This window comes from Phyllopteryx taeniolatus, chromosome 14, assembly GCF_024500385.1.
Source record: "Phyllopteryx taeniolatus isolate TA_2022b chromosome 14, UOR_Ptae_1.2, whole genome shotgun sequence".
Taxonomy (NCBI): domain Eukaryota; kingdom Metazoa; phylum Chordata; class Actinopteri; order Syngnathiformes; family Syngnathidae; genus Phyllopteryx; species Phyllopteryx taeniolatus.
Genome location: NC_084515.1, coordinates 11,712,911 through 11,732,457, shown reverse-complemented (window position 1 = coordinate 11,732,457; position 19,547 = coordinate 11,712,911). Strand labels below are relative to the sequence as shown.

The window sequence follows — 19,547 nt, the reverse complement described above, 5'->3', positions numbered from 1 at the left end:
TGATTTTGAAAAATGTGTGTACGTTGCCTTCGCTACTTAAAAATATCAGTTGTCAAGAAATGGCAAGATCTCTATCATTGATAGCTACTCAGCAGAGGAAAAAACAATACATTGCCGAAGGATCTCTGAAACAGCTGCTACTCACCCAGGCTAGAGTTGCTCCTCTCCGACACGCAAGTCTGTATGTATCACATCAACATATACTTCCATGACACCAACTACTCCTATTAACCTTAGTGTGCCATCTTGTTACATCTTATGGCTTTTCAGAAGTAGCACAAAAATCACCAAGTCTAGGCACGTTTTTTTAGCGAATAGCTGATAATAGGTTTCACAGAAAAAATGTGGATAGGTGACTTTTAAAAATGGATTTTAACGATTATCCTGATTAACTGGCAAGGAATGATTACATTACAGTAATTGTATGACCCAATTTTCCACTGTTTGTAGACCAAACCATGAATTGAAAATGAACCTGCTGTAGCACCGCATGATGGAACTGCGAGGGTAATGATCTTCATACAACCCGCAGCCACAAAAACGCTTGAAACTGTCGCTAATTAACAACACGGCACTAATTATAGCTATCTTTAATTGCTTGGTAACCTGCAGTACACAATTGTCAAAGGGAAGACACCTGATTCTTAATTATTTCTCAATTACCTGCAAAGCTTTCTAGGCTTTCATGGCATGGATAATTACTTATTCGCGGGGTCATCCCAAAAACTTAGCGGGGAATATTTACAACAATTTTCAGTCATGGTTTGAGCTGTCCTACGTTGTGGCGGAAAAACGCATGCTCATCCATCTTTATTTCAATACAGTAGGGCCGGAGCTAATCAATCCTGCATGTATTGTACTACTTAGCCACGTCCCGTGGGGAGGGGGGCGACTGCAGCGTTGACGAGACGCCCGTCCCTCTGACAAATGAAGAAGCTGAACTTTTTTGCGGCGACGTCGTCTGCGGCTCGCGATCCCCCTGCGTATATGAGGGCAAGCCCAATTATGTTGTGCGCTATCATCGACGCCTGAATCAGTTATATCGCAGCTATTAAGATGGGCTGAGTGATGTCTGTTGCGCAAACAAAAGGATTTCAATTAGGCGGCGAGGTCCAGTTCATTTGTCTGATGGCGATGCATGGAGAGCTCGGCCTTTTAATTTCCTTTAAATTAGTCCGTAATGAGGCCATCATTGGTGGCCCCACATATTCCCCTTCATATTCGGCGCCGCATTAATAATTATTAGAGGGCCTTATCTGAAGGCATCCAGCCTCCCAAATGACAATGAGAAGCATCTCTGCCACCACATTCAGAGGCTCCAAAAGGAATCTGAGATGCTCAGTGAAAGCCTCCGGACAGCAAATCAGTGTGGCATCGTAATGTGGGAACATGACCAGTTAATACATATGTTTGTATGTATGGACTATGGGTATGCAGGACACGTGTAGTGGCAGGGAGTGTAAAGGAGTCAGTGCGCCCCACCTTTAGATTGGGAAGGCATGCACATTCTGTTTCCTTTTTTATCACGTGTAGACCAGCAAGAAAATACCTGACATTCTGTAGAGACACGCCCTCAGACAGGCCTGTGGACCATTTGTTTTTTTTTGTTTTTTTTATCCGGCAGCTCGTTCCACAGAATGAGGTCACTGTTTCCAGCGCAACACAGTTGTCTGCCTCCTTTTGGAGTTTGGACATTACAATAGCGAGAAGAGCGTCTCCTGTGGAACACTTGGAATATAGCGGCAGCTGTGTAAATGCATCTATAGACAGACACCACAATGCTTTACTCTTGTTCAATCGTGAAGTTTAGATTAGCGTTAAACCTAAACCCTAACTCTAACCTAGATCTCACCCTATCCACTGACCCTAAGCTCTAACCCTAGCCCCAGTCTCAAAACCCCTAGCCAGTAGTCCGTAGTCCCAAGGCCTAAACCCAAAATCACAAACCATAAACCCTAACTCTTATCCGTAGCTGTAAACTCTAACCCAAAACCCTATGTCTAACCCTAATCTAATAATACCATCTAACCACTAGCCGTAAACGCAATATCATAACCATAGCCACGAGTCACTAACCCCCTAGTCCCTAGGCCTACACCCCTAACCTTAATGCAGTGATAATTTGACTCTCAAATCAACCCTCCCCAATGAAATGAATGCAAATGTCAATAATCCGTTCCAGCCACCCCTAAAAAAAAAAAAAAAAAGTTTTTTTAAATGGAAAAAATACCACTGTAAAAACATAATAAAACTTAATGAAAGAGAATGTAAAAAAAAAAAATAAAAAAACTGGTTTCATGAATTGTAATTATTGCACGCTGTCAAGCCGTAAATTTATCCTGTTCAATAAACAGCTGAAAGTGCATCAAATTGTTGCTCTCCTTTGTTTCCCTCTTCACTTGAATGACAACGCATCTGTTCGATCATGAGTCCATTTTTTGCTCGCAACTAAAAGCCAAAAATGGAGCAAGTTGATCCAGTTGTAAATCAGGGTACCATTGGATACTAACCCCAACTCTATTTCCCAGTCATCTGTTGCCCCCGGTCCCAGCTTTTTGGGAACGTGTGGCAGGCATTCAAAAGTAGAAAATATATATTGTTTTAAAAACAAAAACAAAACAATAACCTTTCTCAGTTCGAACATTAAATACCTCGTCTTTGTAGTGTATTATATTGATTATAGGGTGAAAAGGATTTGCAAATAATTGTTTTTTGTTTTTATTTACAATTTGCATAACATCCAAAATTTATTGGAATTGGACTTTGTTCATATAATCAACCATAGCCCTTTTTTTCTCCCTGTTTTCCAAAATGGTGTTCAGGTGACAAGGTAAATTAGTGCTGAATATCCACAGATACCTACATTTCGTGACATGTTTTCCGTACATATGTGTATTCCATAAATTACCTTCTCCATGCAAGTGCAATTGACTAAACTGATTGAAGGTGACCTTGCTAGACAAGTAAGCCCAATTGAGACCGGATTACAAAACAAACTAAGCTACAATAGAAGGAAAGAAATAGAAACTATAGTCTTGCATGTCACACTGCACATCAGCGTGGATGTATTACAAAAATAATTAAATTCACTCTCTCGTCTAAGCACTCAGGTAGCGTCTCATTTTTTATGGTCTGCCTTATGAGTCGTATGTGCTCCCCAGATCGTGTTTGAAGCTGTAACCTCCGGGCAGCGCGGCATGCTGGCCATTAAAGATGTCCTGGTCCAAGGCCACCAGTGCAGTAAGTCCTCCCTTTTCTTCTCCTCCATCATAAAACCTCATCAAAAAGCCATTGTCCCTTGCATGACACCCCTCCAAATATAACCTGTTGTTCTCTCAAGGCTCACTCGTCAAACAAAGGGCAGTGGGGAAACGTTCTCCTTGTAGCTCCCTTAAGATTTACGAGTGTACGGTTCACTTGCGATGTCTGAGCGAGATATTGTAGCGCAGGAAAAAAAAAAAGTTGAATGAAAAACAAATACCATCTTCATTCTCTCATCCCTTAAGGATCTTCAGCAAAGCAGCTCGTGTCTCAGGCGCTCAAATTCCTGTTAATATTACAGCATATATAAAGCAAGTACCAGTATATTTAGGACTTTCCGGCTGCAGATTTTGGGCTCCTGCTTTTGGGACTGTGAGGCCTTGTCAGGATTGCACATCTATGTGCTTTTGAGTCTTTAGCCCGTGTGGGATCCTTAAAATAAAACTCCCAAAACTTTTCAAGCCACACAACCTGATAGAGTTAGTCCACCCCCTGCCCCTTGCAAAAGTCACAACGAGGTCTGTTTGTTGCCAACAAATATGTCGTGTTACTGTTTAGACATGCAAACATGGTCAAAACACATGACAAAATAATTTTGAATATTCATCCCTAAGGGGGCTACTTGGGATTCCCTGATTGACATAAAGAGTTTTTTTTTGCACTGAGCTGTAAGTCTAAATCAATAGCGCAGGCAAATTTTCATCCCTAACCCCCAGCCATAACCCACAACCCCAGCTGCTGATCCTAACCTGAGCCCTTTTCTTAAACCCTGTTCCTAACCATTAGTCCTCACCGTCAACCCTGACCCTTTGCCTCTAATCCCTAACATAACCCCAAATCCCGAAACCTTTCACACTTGACTCTATCTACTGTATAACCCTTATCACCAACCCTAGCCCTAAGTGTGAAAGGGGCTACTGTTTGGGAACCTCTGCCTTACACTGAAACACTTTGAGCCTTTAGTCTAAATCACTAGTGCATACAGGTTTCAATCCCTAACCCTAGCCTCTGTTCCTAACCCTATGAAAGGGACTACTGTTTGGGAACTCCCGTGTTACACTGAGAGGTTTTCACACACTGATCTTCAAGTCTAAATCAATAGCTTGCATGGGTTTGCACCCATTGATTTAGACTTTGCTTTGCCCTTCATGCAGTAGCTGCAAGTATCACACTCTGATTGTTAAATGCTAATGACGCAGTAACCATTTGAAAGCAGCCCAATTCCTACAAATGTTGTGTCAATACGATAGATTCGTAGGGCTATACGTGTTGCATTTGAATGCATCCAAGGTGATCGATGCCTTTTGCGACGTGATCAATGTTTAAATGCGAGGGGGGAAAGCATGAGGTGGGATCGATGTTGCTCTCAGTGGCAATCAGCTCTCTTTGACTGATAGGCAACACCATGAAAGCATTTATTTTCTAATTATACGACCGTTAGGAATATCCAAGGTGTGATTATGCTGTGACCCTCCCTCGTCATTAAAGCGGAGGAAAAAAATAGACATGTCTTCTCTTGGCAGTGACTGGACTGGACGCTGCTGAAGGATGAGGTTGTTTTAAAAAAAAAAAAAAAAAAAAAAAAAAAAAAAAAAAGCACTAGTGGAAGTCTTAGCGATGAAAGCGATAGAATTAGATTATTTTTTTCGCTGAGCCTTTAGAGATTCGGTTACATTTTAAATCAAGGTCGCCTGGCGAGATTGCCCTATTTTTTTCCTGCACTCATGAAAAATTTTCCACACAAGTTGTTTCCCGCAGAATATGCGATGTGCGAATGATAATGAGGATCCGTTACAAAGGAGACAAATGTTTTTTGGGTTTTTTTTTTTTTCCAGAGCACTTTGCTTCATTCAGTGCTGGGATGAAGTTAAACATCAGCGCAAATAGCATCTCATCCTAGCTTTGGCCTTTAGCTCCAAATACCAACCCTAGCCCTTATCCATAATACTAACGTTATTCCCTAACCCACAACTCTCACATTTATCCCTTGCCTCAAACACCATCCTAGGGCTCTAACTATAACTCTAACCCCAAACAGCAAACCAATGTCTCAAACTAAACCTACGCCTAACACACAACCTTCGACCCTATCCCTTGCCCAAAACACTAACCCTAACCACAAACACCAACCCTAGCTCTCACCATAACACAAATCCAAACCCCGATCCCTAGCTTTCTCGCTAACCATAACCTCCAAACACAAACCCGATCACCAAACCATAACATTGTGCTCTAACCCTGACACCTAATTTGAACCGTAACCTTTATCTCTACACGTAAGCCTAATTCTCACCCTGACTCCTTACCACCTATCCGCAGCCCTAACCCCGAACAATCAATAGGAAAATGCTTCTGTAAGAGCTGTATCATTAACTCAGGGCATGGGGGAAGTGAAGCGATAGCGCAATTAGCAGCAGAACGGCCTCCTGTGTCTCGTTCTGGAGATTTAGGTGCCCGCCTCCTTCCTCACCAAGCGATTCGGGCACGAGGCGTCTTGAGTAGCACATACTAAAGTAAAAGTGAAGCATCCATTCAAGGCTAGTTCTCCTGCTCCTTTCACGTTCACAAGCGAACCATGGCCACAGGGGTTGTAACGTTCTCAGCACACACATCTGACATTCAACTCCACAGTTTAATCTCTCCTTGCATTCAACGCACTTGCCTGATAACGTCTTGTCTTTTTTTTTTGTTTGTTTCTCAGTGAACACGCCACACTTTCTCACGATAAAGGGAGTGGAGGTCAACGCTGGGCAGACTGCGTCTTTTCACTGCACTGTCAATGGACGCAAGCGGGACAGTTTCCGCCTATGGCTTCAGGTGGGGGGGCTATTCTCCATCTCCCTGCACAAGGTTACATGTTAGCCTCACTTATACCTGTACATACTGTAATAACAGAGCCTTGGTCTTGGTCTGTAGTCAGTAGTGATGCACCATATTTTCGGCCACTGAAAATGCTCGGTTTGCAGAAAGTCTTTTGTCGCAGAAACAAAACAGCCGAAACAAAGGATTGTGTGACGAGGCTACCAGAAAGCGCGGCTCGGAGGGGACAGCGACGTGCCAGGCTCTTAATTTAGTCTCACATTGCCTCCATTTTGGTCTGGTCTTGCTCTCTGCAACGCAGCCTCCAAGATCTCCCTTTTTGTCTTGAAATCTGAGTGACAAGTCCAAAGTTCAAGCTGTGACATTAACACATTGCTTCATTCCATCCTGGGTGTAACCTGCTGGCTGGCAAGCAGGGGATTACAGGTGTCAGCTCACTGCCGTACACGCTTAACCCACATAGACGCAGACTCTGTGGAGAGCGCCTTCTATATCTGGCACACAGCAGCCTGCGGTCGACCTTGATCCAAGTGACAAAGGTAGTGCATCTGCCAACCGGAACCTTTTCGGCCCATGATGCTAACACGCCCCGTCACTCGTGTGATCAGCGGGCTTAAAGGTCCTGTGCCAGGTACGCCATCATTTTCACAAATGCGTCCTCATTTGCTCCAGAGCTGCAAACAAACATTAGGCCAAATACCAGCTCGATGACAGCGGTGAAGAAACATTTCTAATGAACAAATGCTCACCCCCATCTGCCCGCTGTGAGGGGTGACAGCTGGGGAGAAGCTGCTGCCTCTCTGTGCATTGCAGTGTGATTAATGTATTGCTTGCAATGGGGACTCAGGCAAACAAACAAAAGTAGAGATTCTACAGCACACAAGGTGAAACCCCTTGTACGTACGTGTATGTGTGTTCAAACAGGGAATGGGTGGACGGGAGGCCCCAATGAAGGCTACTAAACCTTGGAATAACCGCCGCTTCATTGGCACCTTCGACGTGGAGAACACCACCAAGGGCGACTCGGGCCGCTACCGATGCATCGTCCACTCAGACAAAGGGGTCGGCGTGTCTAACTACGGGGAGCTCACCATCAAGCGTGAGTATTGAGCCAGAACCAGTCTACGCAATCAAATGCAAACTACATTGAAACCGATCACTTACAGATTTAGATACATTATAAATTCAGCCCCCGAAGTCAGTTTCACTTAGCAACCTGAAATTTGGTAGGCCTGTCTGTCATGAAGAGAACAACAAAAATGTTTCAAGAACCCACGTCCGAAAAGACAAGAGAAGGTTGCCATTTTGGTTATGTCATTTCTCACCCAAAAAAAATTCCTACAAATGGTTTGTCTATTTTGAGGATTTGGTTGTTACCCAAATCAGCCTTCGATTATCCATCCATTTTCTGAGCCGCTTCTCCTCACTAGGGTCGCGGGTGTGCTGGAGCCTATCCCAGCTATCATCGGGCAGGGGTCGGGGTACACCCCGAACTGGTTGGCAGCCAATCGCAGGGCACATACAAACAAACAACCATTCGCACTCACATTCACACCTACGGGCAATTTAGAGTCTTCAATTAACTTACCATGCATGTTTTTGGGATGTGGGAGGAAACCGGAGTGCCCGGAGAAAGCCCACGCAGGCACGGCGAGAACATGCAAACTCCACACATGCAGGGCCAGGGATTGAACCCCGCTCCTCAGAACTGTGAGGCTGACGCTCTAACCAGTCGTCCACCGTGCCGCGCCTTCGATTATAAAATATTAAAAATATATTGATATTCTACAGTTCCAAAGCTTTGGGTCAATTAGAAACGTCCTCATTTTTGAAAGACTTGCACCGTTCAAAAGTTTAACATTACTCAGAAATCAGGAACATTTAAAATTCAGCCACGGTAAGTAGAACTCACCTTCACACAAAGTCTGCGGGAGATAAATAGGAAGCAAAAGCTACGTAAATGTACTTCAGGGCTCTTCCAAAACACCCCACCCACCTCATTTTTATTTTATTTTTTTATGGTGATTGGTTACCTGGAGGACTTTTCCCCTGTAAAATGGGGTCCGTCCTTGACTGAGCACAATGGCGCTTTAAAGGATCACAAAGGCAAGCGGCAGGCGGGTTTACAGTAGCCTCACTGATGTTTGACTCGTGCAGTCATTTGATATGAATTTATGGAGTCGTCTCTCGCTGCAAGGCCTCACTTTCCTTACAGCCCCTATAGTCGTCAGGTAATGGCCTCCTATATTTCTTCACCTCAGTCTTCTCCGTGTGCTCTCAATTGAATTTACTGCCTTGATTTATTTATTTTTTTTCCCTCTGCCCCAGTCTCTTTATCTCTTTCGTTTTTTTGTCTCTGAGCCTTATGTGATTGATAGGTTTAATCCTGCTGCTGCAGATCAAGCTCTGTCAATCACGCCAGAATGGACACAACAGAGTGGGCGAGGGAGATAAGGGCTAAAGAAGCCCCTTCCCTGTTAAGAATTTTGTTCAAAAATGTTAACCTTGTCATTTTAGTAGAATTTGGTGCAAAACATTGCAAAATGTGAGCATTTGCATATTACAAAATCACAGCATCTGTATTAGAATTTAGTGGAATGTTGTACAAAACATGCACGGTATTTTGTAGATGTTGGTCTATTGATCCTTTTTCATTAGAATTTCGAAGATTTTGATTTGATTTGATTTGTGACCATTTGATTGTTACCCCAATTTGTGTGGAATTTCAGTTTTGATTATTGCAGTACCCAAATAACCTAATAACCCTTTCTCAGTGAAAATGCAGCGGAATTTCACTCAAAATGTTTGTCGATTGCAAGGATCTCATTATTTCCCAATAAGCCAACCCTCCTTCATCCTCTGCAAAAAACGACAAATATTACTGCAGTTACTGATTCACTTACGGTAGTTGTGAAACTCTTGTTTTTGGCTGCATGACTGTATTATACTGCCCCACTGTGGCTAAGTTGCACACACCAGGAGCAGCAATGAAGTAATTATGACGAACAAACTGTTTCATGCTTTACATTCTATTTAATTGTTATTGCTATATGTTTTATAATGTACAATATTTATAGAGCAGTGATCCTCAACCTTTTTTTTTTTCCGCCACGGACCAGTGCATGCAAGCACATCTAATTGGCGGACCGGCAACCATTCATCGACGGGAGGTGCTAGTATTAGACGATCGGAAGGTAATCGTTGAGTTGACGTTTGAGTGCGTCGGTGGGTCCACTCTCCAAATACAACTCCCCCCATTTTTTTGCACTCAGTCCCTCTCTCAATAGCACATTAGCGGAAACTTAATAGCAATCTTAAGGTGCCTTTGTCGTAAATATTTCAATCATTATCCGGATCTCGCCGTAATAAACCCCCCCCCCCCCCCCCCCCCCCACCCCCACCCTCACTCCTTGGAGCAATGACTTGGAAATCCCCCCTTAAATGTGTATGGGAGTGACCACGGACTGTGGATTTTTCATCCCGCCTCATTACAATACACCGCCGCCTTTGTCAACAGGAGGAGAATGAATGCTGGATTATCCTTGATAATCAGTCCTTATTTTCATGCCAGATTTATGTGAAAGTGTGCTGTGCCATATGGATCGGCTCGCTTTGACCCCCTTGTCCCTTTCCATCCTCGTGATGGGCTCTCCCGTAGCGGTTCTGAAAGGGCTGATAATTATTGCCCCCCGTCTAGACCTGGGCTCCTTTTCCTTGGGTTCACGGCGCTCCAGCTGAGCTTTTCTGGCTCTAATGGGAATAGCCACCGAGAAGAGGGAGGTGAATCGAAGCCAGAATCGCAGGTCATCTTCCCAGAGGCGATCGATTGTCTTTTCCAGCCCGGTTAGGAGAGTCACGAGGTCCCTCCCCCATCTTAACGGGAGAGAAGAATGCTCTCGGCAAATGAAAGCAGGATTTATTATTATTACCATGAATCAACAGGACAGTGACAACTCTTGGACGGCTGAAAGGCTTCGTGTGTACTTGGGTGTTAATGGTTGCATAAACTTGAACTACTGTTACTGGAGTTCGAACAAAGAGAGATATATTTTAATTTGGTTAAAATGTATTATTTTGCTGTTACATTCCCTAATTCAGCTATGGCTATACTCAATTTAGTATGATTTTGTACAAAAATGCCCCGTGTGTGAATTTGGAGAATTTCATTCAAAAGTCTGTCTATTGTGAGGATGCCTTTCTAATTCTTTTGACTTTCCCAAATTCAACTTTTGACTACTCTGAATGTACCAATTTTTTATTCTATTTATTTATTTTACAAGAAAGTATGTGGAATCTATGAGGATTAAGTAGAATCTCAGGTTTTAAAATGTTTGGTCTGGAGGGATTTTGTTACGCACCTAAACCTTTCAGTAAGAATTTTGTTGAATTTCAAACAAAATGTTTGTCTGTTATAAAGATCCCTCCATCCATTGTCTTCCGCTTATCCGAGGTCGGGTCGCGGGGCCAGCAGCCTCAGAAGGGAAGCACAGACTTCCCTCTCCTCAGCCACTTCCTCTAGCTCTTCCAAGGGGATCCCGAGGCATTCCCAGGCAAGCCGAGAGACGTAGTCTCCCCAGCGTGTCCTGGGTCGTCCCCGGGGTCTCCTCCCAGTGGGACGTGCCCGGAACACCTCACCAGGGAGGCGTCCGGGAGCCATCCTAAACAGATGCTCGAGCCACCTCATCTGGCCAACCCTCAACGGAAACGAGTCCGACTTACTGCCGACAATGCGGACCAAACTCTGACTGCGGTCGTACAGGCCAAAAAGCCCCGATAGGACTCCTTTTAGCTTGACGGCATCTCTCACTGCTGGTGTCCATCAACGGGTTGGGATTGCCGCCACGACAGGCGCCGACTATCTTACGGGCACAGCTCCGGTCAGCCGTCTCGGCAATAGAGGCGCGGAACATGGTCTACTCGGACTCAATGTCCCCCGCCTCCCCCAGGACGTGGGTGAAGTTCTGCCGGAGGTGGGAGTTGAAACTCCTTCTGACGGGATTCTGCCTGACGTTCCCAGCAGACCCTCAATACGTTTGGGCCTGCCACGTCGGACTGGCATCTTCCCCCACCATCGGAGCCAACTCACCACCAGGTGGTGATCAGTTGACAGCTGCGCCCGAGTGTCCAAGACATACGGCCGCAAGTCCGATGACACGACCACAAAGTCGATCATCGAACGGCGACCTACGGTGTCCTGGTGCCAAGTGCATGTGTGGACACCCTTATGCTTGAACATGGTGTTCGTTATGGACAATCCGTGGTGAGCACAGAAGTCCAATAACAGAACACCACTCTGGTTCTGATCGGTGGGGCCGTTCCTCCCGATCACGCCCTTCCAGGTCTAACTGTCATTGCCCACGTGCGCATTGAAGTCCCCCAGCGGAACGATGGAGTCCCCAGCGGGAGCACTCTCCAGCACCTCCTCTAAGGACTCTAAAAAGGGTGGGTACTCTGAACTGCTGTTTGGTGCATAGGCACAAACAACAGTCAGGACCCGTCCCCCACCCGAAGGCGGAGGGAGGCTACCCACCTGTCCACTGGGGTGAACCCCAACGTACAGGCGCCGAGCCGGGGGGCAATAAGTATACCCACACCTGCTCGGCGCCTCTCACCGTGGGCAACCCCAGAGTGGAAAAGAGTCCAACCCCTCTCGAGAGGACTGGTACCAGAGCCCAAGCCGTGTGTGGAAGCGAGCCCGACGATATCTAGTCGGAACTTCTCAACCTCACACACCAGCACGGGCTCCTTCCCTGACATTCCACATCCCTAGCGCCAGCTTCTGTAGTCAGGGATCTCATCGCCAAGGTCCCCACCTTCGGCCACCGCCCAGCTCACACTGCACCCGACCCCTACGGGGTTATTTGTGTTCATTATAAATATTTATAACTGCAAAACAAGCCTTCGCTTATGATCATATAGTTGAAGTGTGTACAAAAGGTTAGGCACAATATTGCAAAGAAACGTGTACATTTTTAAAGATTGCAGGAAACATTTTTTTTATATTATAGCTAGATAATAAGGTACCTTCGCTTTTCAGAATAAGATTCATTTTGCATAAAACGTATGTCCATTATAAAGATTTATTCCCTAAAATAAACCTTCTCTTGTGATTGTTTACTAGAATGATTTTTTTTTCTACAGAAAGATGGGCACAATACTGTGAAGAAATTTTTAGGATTACATGAAAGATTTTCATATTGTGCAAATAAAAAGTTGCTTTAAAAGGATTAACAGCTGCAAAATATCGTTTTGCAGCTGAAAATGGTGGAAAATTCAACTTTTCCACCATTTTCTCTTTTGCAGTAATAGTCCAGCTTGAACATATGGTTTATTTTCACACATTCAACACGTACAGTATATCGACCAAGCTGCTGTTAGTCTGTAGATGTCACAGTCGAGGAGGACGCAGCTGTCGCCGTTCCACTTGGCCGTGTGGTCAAACATCGCAAAGGCAGCTGCTCGCCGACCCCCGCGTTTGGCCGCCTATGTCGCACACCCACCTTCGGCCATCTCCAAGCCGACGCGTGGTCGAGCTTGCCGGTGCCTGCGCTGGGAAAAGCAAGTCATTAATACCCCTGACGTGTGGCAGCACTTGAGTGTATTTCACACCGTTAATCCGTAATTTTCAACACGGCGGTTTTAGTGCACCTACACGCTTTCATCACCGTAAACTGCTTCTGTTTTTGGGTCGCGGTGGACAGGGGGTGTGCCACCTCTGTCAGAATGGAATGTGGCAGGAAACGTTTCGGAAAGTCTGCCCCTTAGAGACAGCCAGTGTTTGGGCTTTTGTGTGTGTGTGTGTGTGTATTCCATCTCGTGTATTGGGGAGAAAGGGGGAAGCTTGGTTTAAAAGGTTTGGAAAGGCTTATCTGTTCATGCATGCCCTAGAAGACACACAGTGTTTTTTAGGATGTGTGCAGGGAAGAAGGGGTGCACCATCTCTGTCTGGGTATTGAAGGTGGGGCACGCTTTAAAAAGTTTGGGAAAAGCTGCTTTAGGTGTTCACACAACCCCTAGGAGGTGCCCAAAGATTTGTTTCTTTTTTTTAAGGCTTGTGTAAAGGAGAGGGGTAGCACAATGTCTTTGTGGGATGTTGAAGTGGGCATCTTAAAAAGACTCAGACATTTAAAGACTTTTGACCCCACAACCCATCAAAACAAGCCCAGATTTGGACGCCTCCGACAGTCTGAGGTCTGTTGGATTAGCTGGTTGGCTTGAGGTGATGTTTGACAGTTCGGATTAGATGCAGTTTAGGGAACCTAACCTGACTTGAGGTTAGTGTGTGCTTACCATCTGTTTCCTATGGGGGACAACCTCCACTAACCTCACTCCATGATAACGTTATCTGAGCTCAGTAGAGGCATCGGCCGTATCCTTTAGAATGCATTAGATTTTTAAGTACGCGAGGTAGTATTGTATAGAACATTAAATGATGTAAAGGCCCTTTACAATAAATTAGAATATCATAGAAAAGTTTATTTATTTCCATAATCCCATTCAAAAAGTCAAGCTTTCATAAATTATAGATTCAGGGCCCACAATTTAAACAATTTCAATTATTTGTTTATTTTTACATAATTTGGGTTTCCAGCTCATAACCCACAAAATTTGGAATTCGCCAAATTTGAATACTGTGAAGAAATCACCATTTACTTCTCAATTTTTGTAGAAAAAAGGAAGAAATTAGCATCACATTAAATCAATCAAAATAGAGTTGTATCGAACATTAAATGTGACATTGAATTGTATAGAGTATTAAATGTGATGTATATATGGCACATAGCTGTTGTATAGAACATTCAGTATGATGCAAATATGGTACATTAGCAGTGCATAGGTAATTACATTTGTAAATATGCTACATAAATGTAAATATAGTCCTTTAGCGTTGGAGAAAGCATGAAACATGTCAATATGGTGAATTAGATTTATATAAAACATAAATTCTGTTCATTAGAGCTGTGTAGAATATTCAATATGATACTGTACAAAATTGAACATTAAATAGACTTGCAGAAGTTGTGGCCAACTTAGTATTGCTGAACACAATCATGTAATAGAAATGCCAGATTTAGATGAAAGAACCTGTGCTGACATTTGTAGAAGGCTGATTTAGGGAGAGCTGGAACAAGGTTCAAGCCAAATTAGACAAATGTCAGTGACATGATGGAGGAAAAGGTCACTGTCAAGGTTGTCACATGTTCAGAGCACAGTCTCTTTCACACAGAGCCCAATGAAGTGGGATATTTCCGCAACTGTGTGTGTTTTCACACAGTGACGCGTGATCCCTTAATCAGATAGTTACATTGCATCAGTGCCAGCATCTATTGTGAAGTATAAATAGTTGTCAGACAGCAGCAATTGCTTTCATACTAGCTCTAAAGGCAGAATGTTTTTAGTGTCTGGTGTGAAGTGTAAAATGGTTGTCGGAAAGTGACAATTGCTTTATTTTGATCATCACACACCAAACTAACACACATCTTTGAACCCCTCCAGAGCCTCCAGTGCCCATCGCGCCGCCCCAGCTGACCGCTGTGGGTGCCACTTACCTGTGGATCCAGCTCAATGCCAACTCTATCAACGGAGACGGACCCATCGTGGACCGGGAGGTGGAGTACCGTACGGTGTCAGGCACCATGTACGACCTGCAGCCCGTTGACAAGACCATGCACAAGATTGGACATTTGGACCCCGACACAGAGTATGAGATCAGCGTGCTGCTCACCAGGCCTCTGGAGGGTGGCACCGGTGCGCCTGGCCCACCGCTGAGGGCCCGAACTAGATGTGCCGGTGAGTTAACGTTCATAATATGGTTACTTGGTGGTAATTTTGGTCCGCCTGCTAAATGTAAGTTTGTACGCTGACGTCTTTAGCAAGGCTGTACATGAAATGGCTAGCTTGTTAACAGCTCACAGAAGAAGCTAATATAGCGGCCGTTACTCAGTCAGAAACTTGTGACAATAGTTGATGTCTCTCACGATGTTGTACATGAAGCGGCTAGCTAGTTAGTGGCTGGCACAAGAAGCTAACTTGGTGGTCCGTCTTCAGTCAAAAACGTGTGCCGACACCTCACGTGAATTTGTACATTTTTAGTGAAACGCCAAAGTGCTTAGCTATTAGTGGCTAGCTAGTTAGCAGCTAATGGGAGAAGCGAAGGTAGCGGGTCTATGATGAGGTGTGAAACATGTATGTAAATGTATGAAACATTTGCAGTTTCGGTGGATAATGTGAGAAGCTAACATAGAGGTCTATGTCTTTACTCAGTCAAAAAGTTGTGATTTAAGCTGACGTCAAGCACGAGGTCATGCAGTGTAACTGCATGAAGTGATTAGCTAGCTAGTGGGTAGCTGGTTAGAGGCTACGGTGAGAAGCTAACATAGAGGTCTATTTCTTCACTCAGTCCAAAGTTTGTGCTGTACGCTGATGTCTTGCGCCTTGATGTACCTTTTATTTCAAACGCTGGCGTGGCTTGCTAGTCAGCAGCTAGCGTGCGAAGCTAGCATTGTAAGCTTACCTCTCATTGAGCCATTTTATCACACGTTAAGAGCTAAAAGCTAAGTAACCAGCTTGCTGTGCTGAACACAAACTCCTCCCTCTCCTTCCTGTAAGCGAGGTCTGAGCCCAGATTTAAAAAGCAGATTCCCTCCTACACGGCCGTTCACGCCAAACCAAAAACCAAGCAGATGAGGTCGACTCCCACATGGCGCGACCGAGCACAGATGGGAACAAAGTCACTGATGTAATAGATGTGGAGTCTGAGCAGGTGTTTGGAGCCAGCGTGGACATGGTGTACTGCCACAAAAGAGGTCACAGGGCTGAGACCAATAAAGAGTCTTTCCTGTAGGGCAAAAAAAATCAGTTGGGTGTGTTCCTTGGTTTAAAACGGATACGGTTCACTAAGTGGAATAAGAGACTAAAATGCTAAAAAAAATTTGCTTTTCTTTTGTCGAAACACAGACATATTTATTTTTAAAATAAAACTAGTAGCAGTAAATTCTCCACCAAATATGAGTCTCAAATAAATGATAAAAAATCTACAATAAAGTTGAAAAAGTTATACATTATATGACAACTTTATTTTTTTTCTTTTTAGGAAAGTGCAACACAAGATTGTAAACTGCTATCGGTAAATTATCCTATCAATGAAAGGTTATCACATAAGCAAAACAAATTAAAAAGGAAAAATGTAGTAGTGTTAAACATTTTTTATTTTATTTTTAGGAAAGCGCAACATCTAACTGCAAAATGCTAGCTGTCAATTCTCCAATGAATGAAAGAAAATAAACAAAATCACGTAAGCAATAAACTAATAAGAATCATAATATGTAACAGTTAAATGTTTTCTTTTTAGGGAAGTATAGCATCGACCTGAAAACTGCTGGCAGTTAACGCTCCAATAAATGTAAGATTATTAAAAAAGAAAATGTATAAAATAGTAAGGGAATATTTAGTAACATCTTAATTTTGTGTTTTGTAAAATCCAACATATGTAGTCTGTTTTCTGTTTATGAAAGGGCAACATTAGTAGTTCATTTTCTTTTTAGGAAAGTGCAAAGTGAATTATTATGCTATTAAAACGGCTACTGACATTTCCTTGGCTCCATTGGTAAAAAAGTGACAGCTGATGTTATATTCCTCTAAAACCGCAATGGTTTCTTAACAAATTAGCCATACAGCCTTCGACCGGACTTCAGTGGAAAAAGTATTTAGGAGTCCATGCACTCATTGTCGACTTTTCTCTTCTTTGGCCCACGCATGGTTGAAGAAGGGTTCAGAGCAGTAGCAGAGTAAAAAATAGAACAACCAAAGTCAAGTCAATGTATCACTGTACCTACTGCGCTACATGGTGGAACCACTGGGCATTATAGGACAACCTGGTGGAACCACTGGCATTACAGGACAACCTGGTGGAACCACTGGGCATTACAGCACAACCTGGTGGAACCACTCGGCATTACAGGACAAGGTCAAATGAATGTCGTCATGATTTTGATATGATTTGGGCAATTCTGTACCAATCTTTGGCGGGCCGGATTGAAATGATCAATGGGCCGGATGTGGCCCGCAGGCCGTAGTTTGCCGAACCCTGGTCTACATCCTTACTCAGTCAAAATCCCGTGTGTGGGCATACATTTTCAGCTCAAATACTGACATAGCTTGCTAGTTAGCGACTAGCATGAAAAGCTAATGTTGCAGTCGATATTTTCTCTCAGTCAAAAACCGTGTGACGTACACAGACATCATGTGCGATGTGACGAGCTAGTTAACTATCACGAAAGCTAATAGTAGCAGGGGGGCTACATTTTCCCTCTGTCAAAAATGTGTGACACGCACTGACGCCTCATGCAAGGTTGTACACTTTCAGCTCAAACGCTGAAGTGGCTGGCTATTTATCAACTAGTCCGAGAAATAACGACACGGACTACATCTTCACTCAGTCAGAAACTTGTGACATATGCTCACATCATTCGCAACTTTGTACATTTGCAGTGCAGACTTTGAAGTGGCCAGCTAGTTAGGAAGCGCTGGAAGCTAAGTACCGTATTTTCACGACCATAAGGCACACTTAAAAGTCTTAGGTTTTCTCCAAAATGGACGGGGCGCCTTATAATGCAGGGCGCCTTATATGTGCACCGAGTTCCAAAATCTGTAAATGTTGTGTGAGTTTGATGAGCGCTCCGCTTGACTGACTGGGAGCATTTCCTGCCGACACGCTGCTTGTATAGAGGAAAGGCGGACGTGACTGAGGACAGCATGCGGACGTTAAAGGGGGAAGGGTGCGCGAGAAAGAGGACGCTAAAGGCACGCCCCCAGTAGATATATAGCGCCGGTATGTGCATTGTGCAAAACAACGGTTTGGCTAAGGACCCCCGAAAATGGCACCTACGAAGAGACACGCTTACGAAGCTCAGTTTAAACTGCGAGCTATCAGTTACGCGGGGGAACATGGAAATCGAGCAGCCGCGAGAGAATTCAAGATCAACGAATCCATGGTTCGCAAGTGGAGGAAGCAGGAAAACGAGCTTCGCCAAGTCAAGAAGACGAAGTGCTTGGCGAGTTACACCACCATATGTGAATGGATTGTGGATGCCTGAGCTAAGATATCTGCTTTGACTGTTGGCGAAAGCCGCCATCATTGCTGAACAGCCCCCCGGCAACAAGACTGACTCCGACAATGACGAGAGGGAACCCGGCGTGTTTGATGGAGAACTTGCCCAGCTGTTTATTTCTTATACAGAAGATGAGGACTTTAATGGTTTTGCGGATGAGGATTGATTGAAAAAATTACGTGAGTACATTAAATACTTCAATAAAGTACAACCAACCAACACAGTTTTGCTCCCGTTGCCTTTTTAAAAACATATTACATTTTACCATGCCTGCGACCAATAATACGGTGCGCCTTATGTATGTGTTAAATACAGAAATAGACGCCGTAACTGAGACTGCGCCTTTTAATACGGTGCGCCTTATGGTCGTGAAAATACGGTAGTCTACATTTTCACTCAGTCAAAAACGTGATGTACACTTAATTTTTGTGCAACGTCGTACAGTTTTAGTTCAAACTCTGGCGTGGCCATGTAGTTAGTATCTAGTCATCACCTACTTAGCAACAAGTGCGACAAACTAATGTAGCAGTCCACACCTTGACTGAGTCAAAAACATTTACACGCAGACGTCTCGTGAGGTCATCCAATTTCAGTTCAAATCCTAAAATGGCTAGCTAATTAACAGCTAATCTAAGAAGCTAACCTACCAGTCTACATCTTTATTCAGTAAAAAACTAGTGTTGCCAACATGTCCTTATTTCCTGACATAAACACCATATTCAGTGTAAATCTTCATGTACTGTCATTTACAAAAAAGAATCAACCCTGTCAAGAGCGTAAATCAAAGTGAAGCACTTTGCGAAACGCTCACTGCCGCCCCACTCAGGAGACGCGTGAAATCCGAGATAAAGCTTTTACAGGAGGGGCTGAAAACGTTGAATAAATCGCTTCTCGGCTGACGTGTTCGGGGAGATGTTATGAGTGACGCGAGCCGACTGAATGAGCGCTTCCGAGTGAGCGAGGGGAGCGCGACATCCATAATTTAGCAAAAACGATGGAGGGAGTGGAAGAGGAGGTTAAAAAAAAATACAAAAAAAAACATCTGTGAGAAAAATTACAGCAGATAGCACATGAATATTTAAAGGCGGTGAATAGAAAACATTTAAAGACCTTGAGAAGCACTTCGGTTTGAATTTATAAACACGAGGCGAGAGCATCGAGGAGTGCCACTAAATTAATGCTACTTGAGTTCTCCGGAGGCTCCTGAGTGGAGGTGACAAACAATGGCCGTGATGATTGTTTGCACACAGCCATCAGCAAGCACACTTTGATAACAATATAGTTGTGTTTTTTTCTTATTTGACCACCGATCTGAAAAAAACTGACATGCATGCTTGGCCGGTAGCTGGCAAAAGT

At 44.0% G+C, this 19,547-nt stretch overlaps 1 protein-coding gene across 12 annotated transcripts in view; it reads left to right on the top strand.

Annotated features, from left to right (window-relative positions):
- The window catches only part of LOC133488609 (receptor-type tyrosine-protein phosphatase mu-like), a 183,405-nt gene that overhangs the window by 59,922 nt on the left and 103,936 nt on the right, over nt 1-19,547 (top strand). For 8 of the 12 annotated variants that reach the window (XM_061796684.1, XM_061796688.1, XM_061796687.1 and 5 more), the window contains 5 exons: nt 3,162-3,240; nt 5,963-6,078; nt 6,498-6,620; nt 7,006-7,180; nt 14,578-14,871. In XM_061796684.1, the coding sequence (XP_061652668.1) occupies nt 3,162-3,240; nt 5,963-6,078; nt 6,498-6,620; nt 7,006-7,180; nt 14,578-14,871 (787 nt within the window). The remainder of the gene's footprint in view (nt 1-3,161; nt 3,241-5,962; nt 6,079-6,497; nt 6,621-7,005; nt 7,181-14,577; nt 14,872-19,547) is intronic. The other 4 variants (XM_061796696.1, XM_061796695.1, XM_061796693.1 and 1 more) reach the window with 1 other exon arrangement.